This window comes from Watersipora subatra, chromosome 2 (genome assembly GCF_963576615.1).
Source record: "Watersipora subatra chromosome 2, tzWatSuba1.1, whole genome shotgun sequence".
Classification (NCBI taxonomy): Eukaryota; Metazoa; Bryozoa; class Gymnolaemata; order Cheilostomatida; family Watersiporidae; genus Watersipora; species Watersipora subatra.
In genome coordinates this window covers 54,296,684-54,320,638 of record NC_088709.1, presented here as the reverse complement: position 1 = coordinate 54,320,638, position 23,955 = coordinate 54,296,684, and the positions used below count along the sequence as shown (strand labels likewise).

Below are 23,955 nucleotides of genomic sequence, written 5' to 3'. Positions count from 1 at the left end.
GTTAAGATGGACTCACCCCACAATTTTAGTAGATTTTATCAGAAACTAGGTGAATGCCCACAAGACAGTTTATGCGCAGAAAATTTACTTTTAATCGACATACGCAACATCTACCATTCTATCCTTCAAATGAAGTTGTTAGTTTATTTGTGTGTGCTGTATTTATTCCTGTGTAATTCATACTATACCGGCTGCCGTGCCTACTACAGCTCTACACTGGCTACAATAGTTTTGCTGCTTAAGTGAGTTTAAGCATTTTTCTTGTGGCCAACAATTCTATAATGCTAGCTGAAATATTCAGCTTGCATTATAGTCTGCTATGCAAGCTATATTGACTACAGATCCTAAGGGGGTGAGTCTGCTATGCAGAGTCTGCTATGCAGACTCATCCCTTTAGGATCTGTAGCTATAGTAGAAGCCCTAAGCTTGCTTCAGTCGTAATATCATGGTAATACATTGGCATTGAATGTTATATAAAATACGAATGGTAAGCGTGAAGCCATGAAAGATTGGCATGTGTAATAAATATGTGCACAACTTATTCCATAGTATAGCCAGTTGGTCAGGATAGTATAATGGATAAATGCCTGTCTGCAGGACTGAAGGTTGCAAGTTCATTCCCAGTACCAAGTGGACTTTTCATTGATAGACTTTAATTGCGATAACTGGACATAAGTGTACATAAAAGCAAAAAAACAAACACTGAGATTTGTGTGTATATATATATATATATATATTTCAAGATTGAGATCGATAAAACTTATTCGCGGTTAAAACGCTCGGATCAAGCAAAAGTGCAATTATGACGTCTGTAGTTGCAAAGAGACCAACGGAGTAGAGACGTGTAACGCTTCGACTTGAACACAATAGCCGATATCTACTATAACGCAACGATACCAACTCGTGACATCATTGCACACGTATTATTATTCTGAGCATTTTAATCGTAATAAAGTTATGCCAGTTTTAATCTTAAAACATCCTGGCAGTCAGATAACCTTAACCATGAAATACAATCTAACATGGTAGAAAAATATCGATACTTCCTGTTAAAATTCACACAAACAATTTTCAAGTTCATTTTAAAGATGATCTACAAAGGAATTGGCAGAAAGTGAGACTCACATTATGGAAGTATTTTGTGGAGATGTGCCGCACGGCCCCACCTAGCTCAAGAACAATAGGCCGAGACACTTTAACCGCTCCTCTCTTGACATCCACTTGTCCAAATGCATTGTTACCAAAGGCCCAAACCTCTCCCTAGCATAGACATAGAGAAGAGACATGTACATATATTAGCTATACCCTGCCTATCAGCAAACCACTAAGGTCCAAACTGATATGCGAGACTCGTAAGTGAGATGTTTTGTACTGCAAAACAAAGTGACTATATGATGGTGAAATGGCAATTAACCTATTAGCTTTTTACATTCCAATACAACCAATAGTTATTTATTGAACTACTTAACAATCATATAAAAAACCAATGAACTTGCATGATTTGTCCAATTGAAATCTTTTTGCAACTCAAACAAGACAAAAGCGCGGGGCATCGGCCTGTGTGAAAATGCTGGACTAATGTTCCTGGCTGCGAATTTTGAATTCCTCTATCAAATTTAGTTGCTTAGTTAACTTTCAGCTGTTGTATTAGCCCACTTATCTCAATATTACAAGGAATTCACACAAGTACATTACACCCAATGTTGAACTTTGACCCACAATAAATGCATTTTGAACAGTCGCAAACAATTCTTCAAATTTATCTATAAAAAAGGAAAAACACAAACTGTCCTCAGCTATCAGTTTGACATAGTAAAGCTTGTGAAAACATATTCAGGGTTAATTCTTAGAGTCCATAGACAGCTTGTCTCTCTTGAAAGATACAAAGTTAGGGCACTTGTTTGCTATGAATAAGATAGGGTGTTCTTAACAGTGGCCTCCCAACCATGGTGAACATTGAGAGAGAGAAAGGGCTAAAATAACTGCGACATGTGCACTGGATGGGTCATGAGCGATTGATAAGACAACTACTGTATTACAAGTCGATGAAGGAAACTACTATATTCACAGCTCTATGAAAGAAATAGGGATCATGGTAGACCTAGACTGAGATACAAAGATGTAGCTAAGTGTAACATGAAATAAAGGGAAGTAAACACAAACAGATAGCAAGAGAGAGTGGGAAAGATAGCTGCATGGAAGTCAGTGATGAAGTCAAAATCATAAGACAGTCACTACCAAAAAAACAACTGCAAGAGCAAGAGAGACCTAACATTTGATGTATTATACCTGTAGATAAAGAGGAGAGATCTAACATTTGATGTATTATACCTGTAGATAAAGAGGAGAGACCTAACAGTTGATGTATTATACCTGTAGATGAAGAGGAGAGACCTAACAGTTGATGTATTATACCTGTACATAAAGAGGAGAGACCTAACAGTTGGTGTATTATACCTGTAGATAAAGAAGAGAGACCTAACAGTTGATGTATTATACCTGTAGATAAAGAGGAGAGACCTAACAGTTGGTGTATTATACCTGTAGATGAAGAGGAGAGACCTAACAGTTGATGTATTATACCTGTACATAAAGAGGAGAAACCTAACAGTTGGTGTATTATACCTGTAGATAAAGAAGAGAGACCTAACAGTTGATGTACTATACCTGTACAGAAAGAACCATTGAATGACTATGGCCAGCAGCGGCTGAAATCACAAAGACATCATCAAGTGCTGCCACTCGTTTAGGAGAGAGCTCATTGTCAATAGAATCATGGCCAAGCTGTCCAAAGAGTCCCCAGCCCCAAGTGAAGAGCCTGCAAGGCAAGGGAGACAATAAAGATCATATCTCATTAGTGAGCAGAATTCTTATAATACTTCATGAACATGAATCTTCTTGATGTAATCAAAAATAAGTCGAAGGACGTTATAAGAAAAATCACAATTAATTTGTACAAACTCTGAGTGTTTTTCTTATCTTGAAAGGTTATATTCTTTCTGTTCGGAGGGGTGTCAATAATACCTATCATATGGCTAGGAGATAAAAGGTTATATTATTCCTGTTCGGAAGGATGTCAACAATACCTATCGTATGGCTAGTAGATAAAAGGTTATATTATTCCTGTTCGAAGGGGTGTCGACAATACCTATCATATGGTTAGGAGATAAAAGGTTATATTATTCCTGTTTGAAGGGGTGTCGACAATACCTATCATATGGTTAGGAGATAAAAGGTTATATTCTTTCTGTTCGGAGGGGTGTCAATAATACCTATCGTATGGCTAGGAGATAAAAGGTTATATTATTCCTGTTCGAAGGGGTGTCGACAATACCTATCATATGGTTAGGAGATAAAAGGTTATATTCTTTCTGTTCGGAGGGGTGTCAATAATACCTATCGTATGGCTAGGAGATAAAAGGTTATATTATTCCTGTTCGAAGGGGTGTCGACAATACCTATCATATGGTTAGGAGATAAAAGGTTATATTCTTTCTGTTCGGAGGGGTGTCAATAATACTTAACATATGGCTCATAGCTGAAAGGTAATATGATTCCTGTTCGGAGGGGTGTCAATAATACCTATCATATGGCTCGTAGCTAAAAGGTTATATTATTCCTGTTCGGTGGTGAGTCAATAATACCCATTGCATGCTTTGCAGACAGAGACATGTAGGATTAAACGCTAAAGGCTCTCTTCAAGCTTACTTTACCGAATGAAATAAGTTTACAAACAAATGTGCTCATAAGAAATGTAGAACCGCGTATAATATCTGTGTTATATGATCAACAGTTATTGCTATGCAGATGGGTGCACAGCACAAACAATGAACCATCTGATAAAATTCTTACAAAAATGTTTCCTTTAAATAGTATATGTAATCATCTGAATGCTTTGAACAATGTAAAGAGTTTTATCTCAAATGAATAACCTAAAAACTATTTCTATAAGAGATATTTAACCACAACGAGCAGACAACTACCTTTACATAGTCATTTTAACTAATCAAACAATTTATAACTACTATTATCACACATTCCAAAAGAGATCTTATCGAATGCTGCAGAGAATCAATTCATTCTGTATGCAGTGTCATAACCATTCCAATTCCAGCTGGTTTACACATGTACACATATATAACCATTGCTTACTATATGTACTACATGTGTGTACTGTTTATATACATTCATAACACATATGGCTGGTGACTGTCATATCTTCTGATTATTTCTATTAAAATATTTACAACTTGCCTTCAATGAGCACCCTCCTTTCTACAGCTATAACAGCTCCAGGAACTAATGACTTGTGTTTTGACAGGTGGCCATAGTGTCACACAATTATAAGGAGTGTCACAAGACACCTATTAATATATATTCCTGATGCATGCCACAAGCAACCCTACAATTACCTTCCATATTTGTCTATAGCTAAAGTGTGGTATCTTCCGCAGATCACATCAACACAATCTTTCATATCAACCTTGACAGGATGTATATATTCCCGTGTGCCACCTGCTCCCACTTGCCCGTATGACGAATGGCCAGTTCCATAAAGCTAGAAAATACAGTGAGAGGTTAATTGAAGAATGCTAAATACTAAAATACTAGTACAATACTAAAGCAAGGGTTTAAAGGCGATGTGGAAGTATGTAAAAAAGGAGTGTATCTATGAAGTTACCCACTATATAAAACAGTGAAAGTATGTTGGATAATAGTATTAGACCTAAGTTTATACAAATATAATATGTTTACGAATAAGCCATGTAGTGTGATTACATAAGAGGACAACTCTCACAATACACTCAAAAACTGGCAAAAATTCAAGTCATATCTGAATGTAACCCTACACAACAGTGATTCTGAGGAGTGTCAGTTAGTTTTTGACATAAATTAAAAAACAAAAATTATTACTGTACAGATTGTGCAACAATCTCTACCAGCCCAACAAAAATCAAACTGCTCAATGAATTTGTAAGTACAGAAGGAGACTCACCCCGTCTGTACATAGCAGCATCAGGTGCTTCTCCCCGCAAGAGATCATTCTGATGTCAGAGGCACTGATCATCGACAGCTCAACTATTTTAGGTGTGGATATTCTAACTCTGTCCTCCACGGGCAACCTTGAGAATTTATATAAAGCTTGAAACAAAATATCTGACGCCTGTTTGCTTGAATTGCTAGTAGACATGAAAAAAGGCAATTAGTATAGCATGGACTTCAGATTAGTTTTTCTGTTGAAGGCAAAGACGTCCTAGCTGTATAAAGTAGCATCTGGCAGCCAGTGGAACAGATATTGCAATGGAAAACACTCTGCAATGACTACTTTCATTGCTTGACGTACAGTTGTAGGCTGCACTTGTCATCTAATAAGCTCTATAAAAAAATCTTGTGGTTGCGTGCGCCTGTCTGAGAAAAAGCCGCCTTTCGTTACCTTCAAACTATCCACACTAGTATTCTGGCAGTCTAGTGTACCGTGAGAGATCGTCAGGAGTGCTGATGAAGCACAGAGAGTAACTATGTACATAACTAGTCTAGTGCAAGTAGTAGCGTGATGGGCTGGTTTGCTTAATGTCACAAGTTCGAATCTCGTATGATGTAATCTTTTACCTAAATTTTTTGTAATTTCAGATAGACGGACAGGCACAGCTGCTAAAATAGTAAAGAATTTTTCATGACTAAAATGTGTACACAACTCTAGCCATTGCTTCAAATTGAGTTCTCTTCAAAACATTGTTCTCAAAAAATGTTTGGAGAATAAGTTGTGATAGGATTTCCACGGCAATTTGATGCCTTAAGTTAACCAGGTTTCTAAAAATACTTAAATTTCCTTTTTAGACACAAAAGTTGTGTTTATTAAATTTATCGAGTTGAATGAACCAATTGATTTGTGAATGTGAATTACTAGTAAGTACTCAGTACACTGAATTACTAGTAGGTACTCAGTACACTGAATTACTAGTAGGTACTCACCACACTGAGTTACTAGTAGGTACTCACTACACCAAGTTACTAGTGGGTACTCACTACACTGAGTTACTAGTAGGTACTCACCACACTGAGTTACTAGTGGGTACTCACTACACCGAGTTACTAGTAGGTACTCACTACACTGAGTTACTAGTGGGTACTCACTACACTGAGTTGCTAGTAGGTACTCACTACACCGAGTTACTAGTAGGTACTCACTACACCGAGTTACTAGTAGGTACTCACTACACTGAGTTACTAGTGGGTACTCACTACACTGAATTACTAGTAGGTACTCACTACACCGATCAAATTAGGAATATGTCAGGTTCATCTGATCTCAAACAGTCCCACCAGTTAAAGGAATATCATTCCAGTTTCATGCACAACTGACATAGAGAGAGACAGACAAACAGAGAGAGAGTCAGACAGCAAGTGAGAAAGTCATGTGAACTGTTATAGCAGCAAAAAGCTAGCACAAAGAAAGTCAAAAATATATCTAACATAAAGAAAAGGTCCGAAAGACTGGCAGATGGAAGCAACAGTGACACCAGAATAACTAGCACATGAGTACACTTACAAAACTGGATTTTAACCAATCACACATGAATACATCTACCGTACTTTTCGGACTATTAGCCGCTACTTTTTACTGATGATTTGAGCCATGCGGCTTATATAAGGGTGCAGATAATCTGTCGCTTTTTCTTTCATCGCTAGGGCGCATTAACCAGAATCTCCGGTTAGTGCGCCTTTAGCGGTGAAAGAAAATACGAAACAATGCCTTACGGTACTGTTCGTTAGGCACTAGGTTAAAAAGCGTCGATTAATACGAAACTGTGCCGTTAGGCACTGTTCCGTTTTAAACGGGAAAGTTGCTGCCGCGTTAAAAAGCACCGTCCTGCAGCCTATACAAAGGTGCGGCCTATGTATTGTTTTATTATCATTTTTTGAAAATGAAGCAGATGCGGCTTATATAGGGGTGCGGTTAATAGTCCGAAAAGTACGGTAAAATCTAAGTGCACAGGAGTTGCACTACCTCTCCTCATGGATACTCAAAAATGAGAAAGCACTCTGTTGAATGTAAAATGACGTGACCATTTGCTAAAAGATAGAATGCAGAGAAAGCCCATTAAATACATACGAATCCAATTTGCTTTTAGAGCCCCACTCAAATAGAGCGTTCCTTTGTAGGCTATACACTGTGTGAGAGTTACAGCAGAGAATTCGACCGCATTTGCTGTACTGTAGCTCCATTGTTCTGCGCATCTGAAACGTGCAAATCATGATAACAAAACATCTTACAGTTGAACTTTCATAAAGGTAATACCATATCTAGAGATGGAAACTCTTACAGTTGAACTTCCATAAAGGTAATACCATATCTAGAGATGAAAACTCTTACAGTTGAACTTCCATAAAGGTAATACCATATCTAGAGATGAGAACTCTTACAGTTGAACTTCCATAAAGGTAATACCATATCTAGAGATGAGAACTCTTACAGTTGAACTTCCATAAAGGTAATACCATATCTAGAGATGAGAACTCTTACAGTTGAACTTCCATAAAGGTAATACCATATCTAGAGATGAAAACTCTTACAGTTGAACTTCCATAAAGGTAATACCATATCTAGAGATGAAAACTCTTACAGTTGAACTTCCATAAAGGTAAGACCATATCTAGAGATGAAAACTCTTACAGTTGAACTTCCATAAAGGTAATACTATATCTAGAGATGAGAACTCTTACAGTTGAACTTCCATAAAGGTAATACTATATCCAGAGATGAGAACTCTTACAGTTGAACTTCCATAAAGGTAATACTATATCTAGAGATGAGAACTCTTACAGTTGAACTTCCATAAAGGTAATACTATATCTAGAGATGAAAACTCTTACAGTTGAACTTCCATAAAGGTAATACTATATCTAGAGATGAAAACTCTTACAGTTGAACTTCCATAAAGGTAATACTATATCTAGAGATGAGAACTCTTACAGTTGAACTTCCATAAAGGTAATACTATATCTAGAGATGAAAACTCGTACAGTTGAACTTCCATAAAGGTAATACCATATCTAGAGATGAGAACTCTTACAGTTGAACTTCCATAAAGGTAATACCATATCTAGAGATGAGAACTCTTACAGTTGAACTTCCATAAAGGTAATACCATATCTAGAGATGAAAACTCTTACAGTTGAACTTCCATAAAGGTAATACCATATCTAGAGATGAAAACTCTTACAGTTGAACTTCCATAAAGGTAATACCATATCTAGAGATGAGAACTCTTACAGTTGAACTTCCATAAAGGTAACACCATATCTAGAGATCAGAACTCTTACAGTTGAACTTCCATAAAGGTAATACTATATCTAGAGATGAAAACTCTTACAGTTGAACTTCCATAAAGGTAATACTATATCTAGAGATGAGAACTCTTACAGTTGAACTTCCATAAAGGTAATACTATATCTAGAGATGAAAACTCTTACAGTTGAACTTCCATAAAGGTAATACTATATCTAGAGATGAAAACTCTTACAGTTGAACTTCCATAAAGGTAATACTATATCTAGAGATGAGAACTCTTACAGTTGAACTTCCATAAAGGTAATACTATATCTAGAGATGAAAACTCTTACAGTTGAACTTCCATAAAGGTAATACTATATCTAGAGATGAGAACTCTTACAGTTGAACTTCCATAAAGGTAATACTATATCTAGAGATGAGAACTCTTACAGTTGAACTTCCATAAAGGTAATACCATATCTAGAGATGAGAACTCTTACAGTTGAACTTCCATAAAGGTAAGACCATATCTAGAGATGAGAACTCTTACAGTTGAACTTCCATAAAGGTAATACTATATCTAGAGATGAGAACTCTTACAGTTGAACTTCCATAAAGGTAATACCATATCTAGAGATGAGAACTCTTACAGTTGAACTTCCATAAAGGTAATACTATATCTAGAGATGAGAACTCTTACAGTTGAACTTCCATAAAGGTAATACTATATCTAGAGATGAGAACTCTTACAGTTGAACTTCCATAAAGGTAATACTATATCTAGAGATGAAAACTCTTACAGTTGAACTTCCATAAAGGTAATACTATATCTAGAGATGAAAACTCTTACAGTTGAACTTCCATAAAGGTAATACTATATCTAGAGATGAGAACTCTTACAGTTGAACTTCCATAAAGGTAATACTATATCTAGAGATGAAAACTCTTACAGTTGAACTTCCATAAAGGTAATACTATATCTAGAGATGAGAACTCTTACAGTTGAACTTCCATAAAGGTAATACTATATCTAGAGATGAGAACTCTTACAGTTGAACTTCCATAAAGGTAATACCATATCTAGAGATGAGAACTCTTACAGTTGAACTTCCATAAAGGTAAGACCATATCTAGAGATGAGAACTCTTACAGTTGAACTTCCATAAAGGTAATACTATATCTAGAGATGAGAACTCTTACAGTTGAACTTCCATAAAGGTAATACCATATCTAGAGATGAGAACTCTTACAGTTGAACTTCCATAAAGGTAATACTATATCTAGAGATGAGAACTCTTACAGTTGAACTTCCATAAAGGTAATACTATATCTAGAGATGAGAACTCTTACAGTTGAACTTCCATAAAGGTAAGACCATATCTAGAGATGAGAACTCTTACAGTTGAACTTCCATAAAGGTAATACCATATCTAGAGATGAGAACTCCTACAGTTGAACTTCCATAAAGGTAATACCATATCTAGAGATGAGAACTCTTACAATTGAACTTCCATAAAGGTAACACCATATCTAGAGATGAGAACTCTTACAGTTGAACTTCCATAAAGGTAATACTATATCTAGAGATGAGAACTCTTACAGTTGAACTTCCATAAAGGTAATACTATATCTAGAGATGAGAACTCTTACAGTTGAACTTCCATAAAGGTAAGACCATATCTAGAGATGAGAACTCTTACAGTTGAACTTCCATAAAGGTAATACCATACCTAGAGATGAGAACTCCTACAGTTGAACTTCCATGAAGGTAATACCATATCTAGAGATGAGAACTCTTACAATTGAACTTCCATAAAGGTAACACCATATCTAGAGATGAGAACTCTTACAGTTGAACTTCCATAAAGGTAATACTATATCTAGAGATGAGAACTCTTACAGTTGAACTTCCATAAAGGTAATACTATATCTAGAGATGAGAACTCTTACAGTTGAACTTCCATAAAGGTAATACCATATCTAGAGATGAAAACTCTTACAGTTGAACTTCCATAAAGGTAATACTATATCTAGAGATGAGAACTCTTACAGTTGAACTTCCATAAAGGTAATACTATATCTAGAGATGAGAACTCTTACAGTTGAACTTCCATAAAGGTAAGACCATATCTAGAGATGAGAACTCTTACAGTTGAACTTCCATAAAGGTAATACCATATCTAGAGATGAGAACTCCTACAGTTGAACTTCCATAAAGGTAATACCATATCTAGAGATGAGAACTCTTACAATTGAACTTCCATAAAGGTAACACCATATCTAGAGATGAGAACTCTTACAGTTGAACTTCCATAAAGGTAATACTATATCTAGAGATGAGAACTCTTACAGTTGAACTTCCATAAAGGTAATACTATATCTAGAGATGAGAACTCTTACAGTTGAACTTCCATAAAGGTAATACCATATCTAGAGATGAAAACTCTCACAGTTGAACTTCCATAAAGGTAATACTATATCTAGAGATGAAAACTCTTACAGTTGAACTTCCATAAAGGTAATACCATATCTAGAGATGAGAACTCTTACAGTTGAACTTCCATAAAGGTAATACCATATCTAGAGATGAAAACTCTTACAGTTGAACTTCCATAAAGATAATACTATATCTAGAGATGAGAACTCTTACAGTTGAACTTCCATAAAGGTAATACCATATCTAGAGATGAGAACTCTTACAATTGAACTTCCATAAAGGTAATACTATATCTAGAGATGAAAACTCTTACAGTTGAACTTCCATAAAGGTAATACTATATCTAGAGATGAGAACTCTTACAGTTGAACTTCCATAAAGGTAATACCATATCTAGAGATGAGAACTCTTACAGTTGAACTTCCATAAAGGTAATACCATATCTAGAGATGAGAACTCTTACAATTGAACTTCCATAAAGGTAACACCATATCTAGAGATGAGAACTCTTACAGTTGAACTTCCATAAAGGTAATACTATATCTAGAGATGAAAACTCTTACAGTTGAACTTCCATAAAGGTAATACCATATCTAGAGATGAGAACTCTTACAGTTGAACTTCCATAAAGGTAATACCATATCTAGAGATGAAAACTCTTACAGTTGAACTTCCATAAAGATAATACTATATCTAGAGATGAGAACTCTTACAGTTGAACTTCCATAAAGGTAATACCATATCTAGAGATGAGAACTCTTACAATTGAACTTCCATAAAGGTAATACTATATCTAGAGATGAAAACTCGTACAGTTGAACTTCCATAAAGGTAACACCATATCTAGAGATGAGAACTCTTACAGTTGAACTTCCATAAAGGTAATACTATATCTAGAGATGAAAACTCTTACAGTTGAACTTCCATAAAGGTAATACCATATCTAGAGATGAGAACTCTTACAGTTGAACTTCCATAAAGGTAATACCATATCTAGAGATGAAAACTCTTACAGTTGAACTTCCATAAAGATAATACTATATCTAGAGATGAAAACTCTTACAGTTGAACTTCCATAAAGGTAATACTATATCTAGAGATGAAAACTCTTACAGTTGAACTTCCATAAAGGTAATACCATATCTAGAGATGAGAACTCTTACAGTTGAACTTCCATAAAGATAATACCATATCTAGAGATGAAAAGTCTTACAGTTGAACTTCCATAAAAGTAACACCATATCTAGAGATGAAAACTCTTACAGTTGAACTTCCATAAAGGTAATACCATATCTAGAGATGAGAACTCTTACAGTTGAACTTCCATAAAGGTAATACTATATCTAGAGATGAGAACTCTTACAGTTGAACTTCCATAAAGGTAATACTATATCTAGAGATGAGAACTCTTACAGTTGAACTTCCATAAAGGTAATACTATATCTAGAGATGAAAACTCTTACAGTTGAACTTCCATAAAGGTAATACCATATCTAGAGATGAAAACTCTTACAGTTGAACTTCCATAAAGATAATACTATATCTAGAGATGAAAACTCTTACAGTTGAACTTCCATAAAGGTAATACTATATCTAGAGATGAAAACTCTTACAGTTGAACTTCCATAAAGGTAATACCATATCTAGAGATGAGAACTCTTACAGTTGAACTTCCATAAAGATAATACCATATCTAGAGATGAAAAGTCTTACAGTTGAACTTCCATAAAAGTAACACCATATCTAGAGATGAAAACTCTTACAGTTGAACTTCCATAAAGGTAATACTATATCTAGAGATGAGAACTCTTACAGTTGAACTTCCATAAAGGTAATACCATATCTAGAGATGAAAACTCTTACAGTTGAACTTCCATAAAGGTAATACTATATCTAGAGATGAAAACTCTTACAGTTGAACTTCCATAAAGGTAATACCATATCTAGAGATGAAAACTCTTACAGTTGAACTTCCATAAAGGTAATACCATATCTAGAGATGAGAACTCTTACAGTTGAACTTCCATAAAGGTAATACCATATCTAGAGATGAGAACTCTTACAGTTGAACTTCCATAAAGGTAATACCATATCTAGAGATGAGAACTCTCACAGTTGAACTTCCATAAAGGTAATACTATATCTAGAGATGAAAACTCTCACAGTTGAACTTCCATAAAGGTAATACTATATCTAGAGATGAGAACTCTTACAATTGAACTTCCATAAAGGTAATACCATATCTAGAGATGAGAACTCTTACAGTTGAACTTCCATAAAGGTAAGGCCATATCTAGAGATGAAAACTCTTACAGTTGAACTTCCATAAAGGTAATACTATATCTAGAGATGAAAACTCTTACAGTTGAACTTCCATAAAGGTAATACCATATCTAGAGATGAGAACTCTTACAGTTGAACTTCCATAAAGGTAATACCATATCTAGAGATGAAAACTCTTACAGTTGAACTTCCATAAAGGTAATACCATATCTAGAGATGAAAACTCTTACAGTTGAACTTCCATAAAGGTAATACTATATCTAGAGATGAAAACTCTTACAGTTGAACTTCCATAAAGGTAATACCATATCTAGAGATGAGAACTCTTACAGTTGAACTTCCATAAAGGTAATACCATATCTAGAGATGAAAACTCTTACAGTTGAACTTCCATAAAGGTAATACTATATCTAGAGATGAGAACTCTTACAGTTGAACTTCCATAAAGGTAATACTATATCTAGAGATGAGAACTCTTACAGTTGAACTTCCATAAAGGTAATACTATATCTAGAGATGAGAACTCTTACAGTTGAACTTCCATAAAGGTAATACCATATCTAGAGATGAAAACTCTTACAGTTGAACTTCCATAAAGGTAATACTATATCTAGAGATGAGAACTCTTACAGTTGAACTTCCATAAAGGTAATACCATATCTAGAGATGAGAACTCTTACAGTTGAACTTCCATAAAGGTAATACCATATCTAGAGATGAAAACTCTTACAGTTGAACTTCCATAAAGGTAATACTATATCTAGAGATGAAAACTCTTACAGTTGAACTTCCATAAAGGTAATACCATATCTAGAGATGAAAACTCTTACAGTTGAACTTCCATAAAGGTAATACTATATCTAGAGATGAGAACTCTTACAGTTGAACTTCCATAAAGGTAAGACCATATCTAGAGATGAAAACTCTTACAGTTGAACTTCCATAAAGGTAATACTATATCTAGAGATGAGAACTCTTACAGTTGAACTTCCATAAAGGTAATACTATATCTAGAGATGAGAACTCTTACAGTTGAACTTCCATAAAGGTAATACTATATCTAGAGATGAGAACTCTTACAGTTGAACTTCCATAAAGGTAATACCATATCTAGAGATGAAAAGTCTTACAGTTGAACTTCCATAAAGGTAATACTATATCTAGAGATGAGAACTCTTACAGTTGAACTTCCATAAAGGTAATACCATATCTAGAGATGAAAACTCTTACAGTTGAACTTCCATAAAGGTAATACCATATCTAGAGGTGAAAACTCTTACAGTTGAACTTCCATAAAGGTAATACTATATCTAGAGATGAAAACTCTTACAGTTGAACTTCCATAAAGGTAATACTATATCTAGAGATGAAAACTCTCACAGTTGAACTTCCATAAAGGTAATACTATATCTAGAGATGAGAACTCTTACAGTTGAACTTCCATAAAGGTAATACCATATCTAGAGATGAAAACTCTTACAGTTGAACTTCCATAAAGGTAATACTATATCTAGAGATGAAAACTCTTACAGTTGAACTTCCATAAAGGTAATACCATATCTAGAGATGAGAACTCTTACAGTTGAACTTCCATAAAGGTAATACTATATCTAGAGATGAGAACTCTTACAGTTGAACTTCCATAAAAGTAATACCATATCTAGAGATGAGAACTCTTACAGTTGAACTTTCATAAAGGTAATACCATATCTAGAGATGAGAACTCTTACAGTTGAACTTCCATAAAGGTAATACCATATCTAGAGATGAAAACTTTTACAGTTGAACTTCCATAAAGGTAATACCATATCTAGAGATGAGAACTCTTACAGTTGAACTTCCATAAAAGTAATACCATATCTAGAGATGAGAACTCTTACAGTTGAACTTTCATAAAGGTAATACCATATCTAGAGATGAGAACTCTTACAGTTGAACTTCCATAAAGGTAATACCATATCTAGAGATGAAAACTTTTACAGTTGAACTTCCATAAAGGTAATACCATATCTAGAGATGAGAACTCTTACAGTTGAACTTCCATAAAGGTAATACCATATCTAGAGATGAGAACTCTTACAGTTGAACTTCCATAAAGGTAATACTATATCTAGAGATGAAAACTCTTACAGTTGAACTTCCATAAAGGTAATACCATATCTAGAGATGAAAACTCTTACAGTTGAACTTCCATAAAGGTAATACCATATCTAGAGATGAGAACTCTTACAGTTGAACTTCCATAAAGGTAAGACCATATCTAGAGATGAGAACTCTTACAGTTGAACTTCCATAAAGGTAATACTATATCTAGAGATGAGAACTGTTACAGTTGAACTTCCATAAAGGTAATACTATATCTAGAGATGAAAACTCTTACAGTTGAACTTCCATAAAGGTAATACCATATCTAGAGATGAAAACTCTTACAGTTGAACTTCCATAAAGGTAATACCATATCTAGAGATGAAAACTCTTACAGTTGAACTTCCATAAAGGTAATACTATATCTAGAGATGAAAACTCTTACAGTTGAACTTCCATAAAGGTAATACCATATCTAGAGATGAGAACTCTTACAGTTGAACTTCCATAAAGGTAATACCATATCTAGAGATGAGAACTCTCACAGTTGAACTTCCATAAAGGTAATACTATATCTAGAGATGAAAACTCTTATAGTTGAACTTCCATAAAGGTAATACCATATCTAGAGATGAGAACTCTTACAGTTGAACTTCCATAAAGGTAATACTATATCTAGAGATGAAAACTCTTACAGTTGAACTTCCATAAAGGTAATACTATATCTAGAGATGAGAACTCTTACAGTTGAACTTCCATAAAGGTAATACTATATCTAGAGATGAAAACTCTTACAGTTGAACTTCCATAAAGGTAATACCATATCTAGAGATGAGAACTCTTACAGTTGAACTTCCATAAAGGTAATACTATATCTAGAGATGAGAACTCTTACAGTTGAACTTCCATAAAGGTAATACCATATCTAGAGATGAGAACTCTTACAGTTGAACTTCCATAAAGGTAATACTATATCTAGAGATGAGAACTCTTACAGTTGAACTTCCATAAAGGTAATACTATATCTAGAGATGAGAACTCTTACAGTTGAACTTCCATAAAGGTAATACCATATCTAGAGATGAGAACTCTTACAGTTGAACTTCCATAAAGGTAATACTATATCTAGAGATGAGAACTCTTACAGTTGAACTTCCATAAAGGTAATACTATATCTAGAGATGAGAACTCTTACAGTTGAACTTCCATAAAGGTAATACCATATCTAGAGATGAGAACTCTTACAGTTGAACTTCCATAAAGGTAATACCATATCTAGAGATGAGAACTCTTACAGTTGAACTTCCATAAAGGTAATACTATATCTAGAGATGAGAACTCTTACAGTTGAACTTCCATAAAGGTAATACCATATCTAGAGATGAAAACTCTTACAGTTGAACTTCCATAAAGGTAATACTATATCTAGAGATGAGAACTCTTACAGTTGAACTTCCATAAAGGTAATACCATATCTAGAGATGAAAAGTCTTACAGTTGAACTTCCATAAAGGTAATACTATATCTAGAGATGAGAACTCTTACAGTTGAACTTCCATAAAGGTAATACCATATCTAGAGATGAGAACTCTTACAGTTGAACTTCCATAAAGGTAATACCATATCTAGAGATGAAAACTCTTACAGTTGAACTTCCATAAAGGTAATACTATATCTAGAGATGAAAACTCTTACAGTTGAACTTCCATAAAGGTAATACCATATCTAGAGATGAAAACTCTTACAGTTGAACTTCCATAAAGGTAATACTATATCTAGAGATGAGAACTCTTACAGTTGAACTTCCATAAAGGTAAGACCATATCTAGAGATGAAAACTCTTACAGTTGAACTTCCATAAAGGTAATACCATATCTAGAGATGAGAACTCTTACAGTTGAACTTCCATAAAGGTAATACCATATCTAGAGATGAGAACTCTTACAGTTGAACTTCCATAAAGGTAATACTATATCTAGAGATGAGAACTCTTACAGTTGAACCTCCATAAAGATAATACTATATCTAGAGATGAAAACTCTTACAGTTGAACTTCCATAAAGGTAATACTATATCTAGAGATGAGAACTCTTACAGTTGAACTTCCATAAAGGTAATACTATATCTAGAGATGAAAACTCTTACAGTTGAACTTCCATAAAGGTAATACTATATCTAGAGATGAAAACTCTCACAGTTGAACTTCCATAAAGGTAATACTATATCTAGAGATGAGAACTCTTACAGTTGAACTTCCATAAAGGTAATACCATATCTAGAGATGAAAACTCTTACAGTTGAACTTCCATAAAGGTAATACTATATCTAGAGATGAAAACTCTTACAGTTGAACTTCCATAAAGGTAATACCATATCTAGAGATGAGAACTCTTACAGTTGAACTTCCATAAAGGTAATACCATATCTAGAGATGAGAACTCTTACAGTTGAACTTCCATAAAGGTAATACTATATCTAGAGATGAGAACTCTTACAGTTGAACTTCCATAAAAGTAATACCATATCTAGAGATGAGAACTCTTACAGTTGAACTTTCATAAAGGTAATACCATATCTAGAGATGAGAACTCTTACAGTTGAACTTCCATAAAGGTAATACCATATCTAGAGATGAAAACTTTTACAGTTGAACTTCCATAAAGGTAATACCATATCTAGAGATGAGAACTCTTACAGTTGAACTTCCATAAAAGTAATACCATATCTAGAGATGAGAACTCTTACAGTTGAACTTTCATAAAGGTAATACCATATCTAGAGATGAGAACTCTTACAGTTGAACTTCCATAAAGGTAATACCATATCTAGAGATGAAAACTTTTACAGTTGAACTTCCATAAAGGTAATACCATATCTAGAGATGAGAACTCTTACAGTTGAACTTCCATAAAGGTAATACCATATCTAGAGATGAGAACTCTTACAGTTGAACTTCCATAAAGGTAATACTATATCTAGAGATGAAAACTCTTACAGTTGAACTTCCATAAAGGTAATACCATATCTAGAGATGAAAACTCTTACAGTTGAACTTCCATAAAGGTAATACCATATCTAGAGATGAGAACTCTTACAGTTGAACTTCCATAAAGGTAAGACCATATCTAGAGATGAGAACTCTTACAGTTGAACTTCCATAAAGGTAATACTATATCTAGAGATGAGAACTCTTACAGTTGAACTTCCATAAAGGTAATACTATATCTAGAGATGAAAACTCTTACAGTTGAACTTCCATAAAGGTAATACCATATCTAGAGATGAAAACTCTTACAGTTGAACTTCCATAAAGGTAATACCATATCTAGAGATGAAAACTCTTACAGTTGAACTTCCATAAAGGTAATACTATATCTAGAGATGAAAACTCTTACAGTTGAACTTCCATAAAGGTAATACCATATCTAGAGATGAGAACTCTTACAGTTGAACTTCCATAAAGGTAATACCATATCTAGAGATGAGAACTCTTACAGTTGAACTTCCATAAAGGTAATACTATATCTAGAGATGAAAACTCTTACAGTTGAACTTCCATAAAGGTAATACCATATCTAGAGATGAGAACTCTTACAGTTGAACTTCCATAAAGGTAATACTATATCTAGAGATGAAAACTCTTACAGTTGAACTTCCATAAAGGTAATACTATATCTAGAGATGAGAACTCTTACAGTTGAACTTCCATAAAGGTAATACTATATCTAGAGATGAAAACTCTTACAGTTGAACTTCCATAAAGGTAATACCATATCTAGAGATGAGAACTCTTACAGTTGAACTTCCATAAAGGTAATACTATATCTAGAGATGAGAACTCTTACAGTTGAACTTCCATAAAGGTAATACCATATCTAGAGATGAGAACTCTTACAGTTGAACTTCCATAAAGGTAATACCATATCTAGAGATGAGAACTCTTACAGTTGAACTTCCATAAAGGTAATACTATATCTAGAGATGAGAACTCTTACAGTTGAACTTCCATAAAGGTAATACTATATCTAGAGATGAGAACTCTTACAGTTGAACTTCCATAAAGGTAATACCATATCTAGAGATGAGAACTCTTACAGTTGAACTTCCATAAAGGTAATACCATATCTAGAGATGAGAACTCTTACAATTGAACTTCCATAAAGGTAACACCATATCTAGAGATGAGAACTCTTACAGTTGAACTTCCATAAAGGTAATACCATATCTAGAGATGAAAACTCTTACAGTTGAACTTCCATAAAGGTAATACTATATCTAGAGATGAAAACTCTTACAGTTGAACTTCCATAAAGGTAATACCATATCTAGAGATGAGAACTCTTACAGTTGAACTTCCATAAAGGTAATACCATATCTAGAGATGAGAACTCTTACAGTTGAACTTCCATAAAGGTAATACTATATCTAGAGATGAGAACTCTAACAGTTGAACTTCCATAAAAGTAATACCATATCTAGAGATGAGAACTCTTACAGTTGAACTTTCATAAAGGTAATACCATATCTAGAGATGAGAACTCTTACAGTTGAACTTCCATAAAGGTAATACCATATCTAGAGATGAAAACTTTTACAGTTGAACTTCCATAAAGGTAATACCATATCTAGAGATGAGAACTCTTACAGTTGAACTTCCATAAAAGTAATACCATATCTAGAGATGAGAACTCTTACAGTTGAACTTTCATAAAGGTAATACCATATCTAGAGATGAGAACTCTTACAGTTGAACTTCCATAAAGGTAATACCATATCTAGAGATGAAAACTTTTACAGTTGAACTTCCATAAAGGTAATACCATATCTAGAGATGAGAACTCTTACAGTTGAACTTCCATAAAGGTAATACCATATCTAGAGATGAGAACTCTTACAGTTGAACTTCCATAAAGGTAATACTATATCTAGAGATGAAAACTCTTACAGTTGAACTTCCATAAAGGTAATACCATATCTAGAGATGAAAACTCTTACAGTTGAACTTCCATAAAGGTAATACCATATCTAGAGATGAGAACTCTTACAGTTGAACTTCCATAAAGGTAAGACCATATCTAGAGATGAGAACTCTTACAGTTGAACTTCCATAAAGGTAATACTATATCTAGAGATGAGAACTCTTACAGTTGAACTTCCATAAAGGTAATACTATATCTAGAGATGAAAACTCTTACAGTTGAACTTCCATAAAGGTAATACCATATCTAGAGATGAAAACTCTTACAGTTGAACTTCCATAAAGGTAATACCATATCTAGAGATGAAAACTCTTACAGTTGAACTTCCATAAAGGTAATACTATATCTAGAGATGAAAACTCTTACAGTTGAACTTCCATAAAGGTAATACCATATCTAGAGATGAGAACTCTTACAGTTGAACTTCCATAAAGGTAATACCATATCTAGAGATGAGAACTCTCACAGTTGAACTTCCATAAAGGTAATACTATATCTAGAGATGAAAACTCTTACAGTTGAACTTCCATAAAGGTAATACCATATCTAGAGATGAGAACTCTTACAGTTGAACTTCCATAAAGGTAATACTATATCTAGAGATGAAAACTCTTACAGTTGAACTTCCATAAAGGTAATACTATATCTAGAGATGAGAACTCTTACAGTTGAACTTCCATAAAGGTAATACTATATCTAGAGATGAAAACTCTTACAGTTGAACTTCCATAAAGGTAATACCATATCTAGAGATGAGAACTCTTACAGTTGAACTTCCATAAAGGTAATACTATATCTAGAGATGAGAACTCTTACAGTTGAACTTCCATAAAGGTAATACCATATCTAGAGATGAGAACTCTTACAGTTGAACTTCCATAAAGGTCATACTATATCTAGAGATGAGAACTCTTACAGTTGAACTTCCATAAAGGTAATACTATATCTAGAGATGAGAACTCTTACAGTTGAACTTCCATAAAGGTAATACCATATCTAGAGATGAGAACTCTTACAGTTGAACTTCCATAAAGGTAATACTATATCTAGAGATGAGAACTCTTACAGTTGAACTTCCATAAAGGTAATACTATATCTAGAGATGAGAACTCTTACAGTTGAACTTCCATAAAGGTAATACCATATCTAGAGATGAGAACTCTTACAGTTGAACTTCCATAAAGGTAATACCATATCTAGAGATGAGAACTCTTACAGTTGAACTTCCATAAAGGTAATACCATATCTAGAGATGAGAACTCTTACAGTTTAACTTCCATAAAGGTAATACCATATCTAGAGATGAAAACTCTTACAGTTGAACTTCCATAAAGGTAATACCATATCTAGAGATGAGAACTCTTACAGTTGAACTTCCATAAAGGTAATACCATATCTAGAGATGAGAACTCTTACAGTTGAACTTCCATAAAGGTAATACCATATCTAGAGATGAGAACTCTTACAGTTGAACTTCCATAAAGGTAATACCATATCTAGAGATCAGAACTCTTACAGTTGAACTTCCATAAAGGTAATACTATATCTAGAGATGAAAACTCTTACAGTTGAACTTCCATAAAGGTAATACCATATCTAGAGATGAGAACTCTTACAGTTGAACTTCCATAAAGGTAATACTATATCTAGAGATGAGAACTCTTACAGTTGAACTTCCATAAAGGTAAGACCATATCTAGAGATGAGAACAAATGGTGACAAGCAGAGATTAAGTCATGTTAGCTACAAAGCTAAAGAAGCCCACAGCTTTAAAGGTTGACTTGCAACAAAATTCAAATTACAGTTATTTGGTATCAAAAGGCTCCCCATCTCTTACTCTGCTGCATTGTAAGTTCAAAATATGTGGAAATGTGATTACGAGCTCTTAAAGCTCAAAAACAAACAGTTAATCGTGGCCATCACGAAGACGCTGTAAGTTGGAATCCCTCTCAAAAAGTCTCAAATGTGACGTAATTAAACACGATGCGCTTCTGTTTACGGTTTCATGCAACCTCTTTCGTCGAAATATTTTCACAAATAAACTTCACACGTTCAATAAAACCATGTCTATTGTCCTTACGCGTCTACTTCATTATAATTGTAATGCTGTCGCGTTGAGCACTGATATCTCAAAACCTAGTCTAAAAGTTGGTTTAATTAATTTTTCAACCTTAGCTCGAGGGGTGCATTTCATCCTCTGATGAACATGAGGAGTCTGTTGGTCACCTGTGATAGTCGACAAATGTTGCAGAAGTTGTTCGCGCCATTTGACTAGATGATTAGACCAAGCTTAAACGAAACTGTAAAGTAGCAAGCATCTATATTTGATATGGGCTTTCCGGTAGAACTCGAACCGTTTGTCATCAACTAGTGCTACGAGAAGTGTTATATTGAGCCCTTTATTGGCCTTTCATTTCACATGACAACATCACGTGTCAAAACAATAACCACGTCGAGTTGAGTACATTATCAAAATAAAAAGATTCCAACCTACGGCCCTTTTTTGTTCGTTTTTGAGCATTTAAGAGCTTGTAATTACATTTCCACATATTCTGAGCCTACAACACAACAGAGTAAGACATGGTGAATCTTTTGATACCAAATAACTGTGATGTAAAGTTTGTTGCAAGTCAGCCTTCAAGGTAGTCATACCCTTTAAAAACTGCATGATTCTAGAGTGAGGCTTTGTCTTTAGGATGTGATTAAAGGCAAGATGGAAAAGATGGAAAAGTTTTTTGAACTGCAGTTTGTTCAAGATCTCTGATGATCAAACCTGGGATTAGCTTGTATTATCTCATGGATAATCTTAGAAATCCTCAGAAATAATCCAAGTATTCTCTCAGGGACAATCCTAGTATTACGTCAGGGAGAATCCTAGTATTACCTCAGGAATAATCCGAGTACTACCTCAGGAATACACCTAGTGTTACCTCAGAGATATTCAAAGAAGTCACAATGTGGAGACTTTGTAATGAAGAAAACATCTGACTAGTGCCTCACCTCTTTAAAATTGTTGCTTTCAGAATTGGAGCAGAGCCCAGCAAGATCTTCCCGCAAAAGACACTCATGAGATATGCAGGGAGCTAAAGCTATGACCAGTTTAACATAAAACATGTATAGAAAAGAGATGTAATCATCTGATCTGTGTACTCCTGTGTCCTCAGCTTCCTACAACCCAAATCTATTCAGTATTGAAAATTTTCTATGTCCCAAGACTTCAATTAGCATTTCATGAGTACAACTGGTCACATGCTACTATTTCCTGGCTACAAATGAGCTAACATTAAACTGGTGGGAGATGATCAAGGGAAACGGCCACAATTTTGGTAAATATTTTGGCTCTGGTAATGAATAAACTACGGCGCCATGAACATATGGCTGAACATATGATCAGTATTCAATAGAACGGTATCTATATATATACATGTATGTATATTTCTCCAAGTTTGTGAATTCGTCCGTCGTTTTATATGTCCATCTATAACTAATAATAGCGTGGAATAAAGAATCCGTGTTGCAGAAGGTTTGATCTTGGACCCTTCCATTCACCAGTCCGAAGGCCTTACCAATTTAGCCACACAAGCTTGACAGATTCGCTAGGCAATATACATGTATGTCCCTATATGGGAGCAAATACGCTACACTTTCAGTCACAAGGCGAAGTCATGGCATAACATCATAAGAAGCCGTTGCTTTTATTAGTAAGCTTACTCAAATTATCCATGGGCAATGTGCCATGCTAATAACAAGCTGCAGGCAACTCTCATTATCTCTCATTGTTTATAAGCTGACTTTTAATATCCGAGCAACGCCGGGTAGTACAGCTAGTACTTTTATATATGGGAGAAGGAGATGACTCGGCGCATAAATATGGATCAAGCTAGTCAGGCTGCATA

At 34.6% G+C, this 23,955-nt stretch overlaps 1 protein-coding gene across 1 annotated transcript in view; it reads right to left on the bottom strand.

Moving 5' to 3' along the window:
• The window catches only part of LOC137387145 (uncharacterized), a 46,704-nt gene that overhangs the window by 9,654 nt on the left and 13,095 nt on the right, over positions 1–23,955 (bottom strand). Inside the window, exons 14-19 of the mRNA XM_068073461.1 lie at positions 23,060–23,227; positions 7,115–7,239; positions 4,997–5,123; positions 4,413–4,558; positions 2,668–2,818; positions 1,126–1,260 (exon numbers count right to left, since the gene is read on the bottom strand). Of these exons, the coding sequence (XP_067929562.1) occupies positions 1,126–1,260; positions 2,668–2,818; positions 4,413–4,558; positions 4,997–5,123; positions 7,115–7,239; positions 23,060–23,227 (852 nt within the window). The remainder of the gene's footprint in view (positions 1–1,125; positions 1,261–2,667; positions 2,819–4,412; positions 4,559–4,996; positions 5,124–7,114; positions 7,240–23,059; positions 23,228–23,955) is intronic.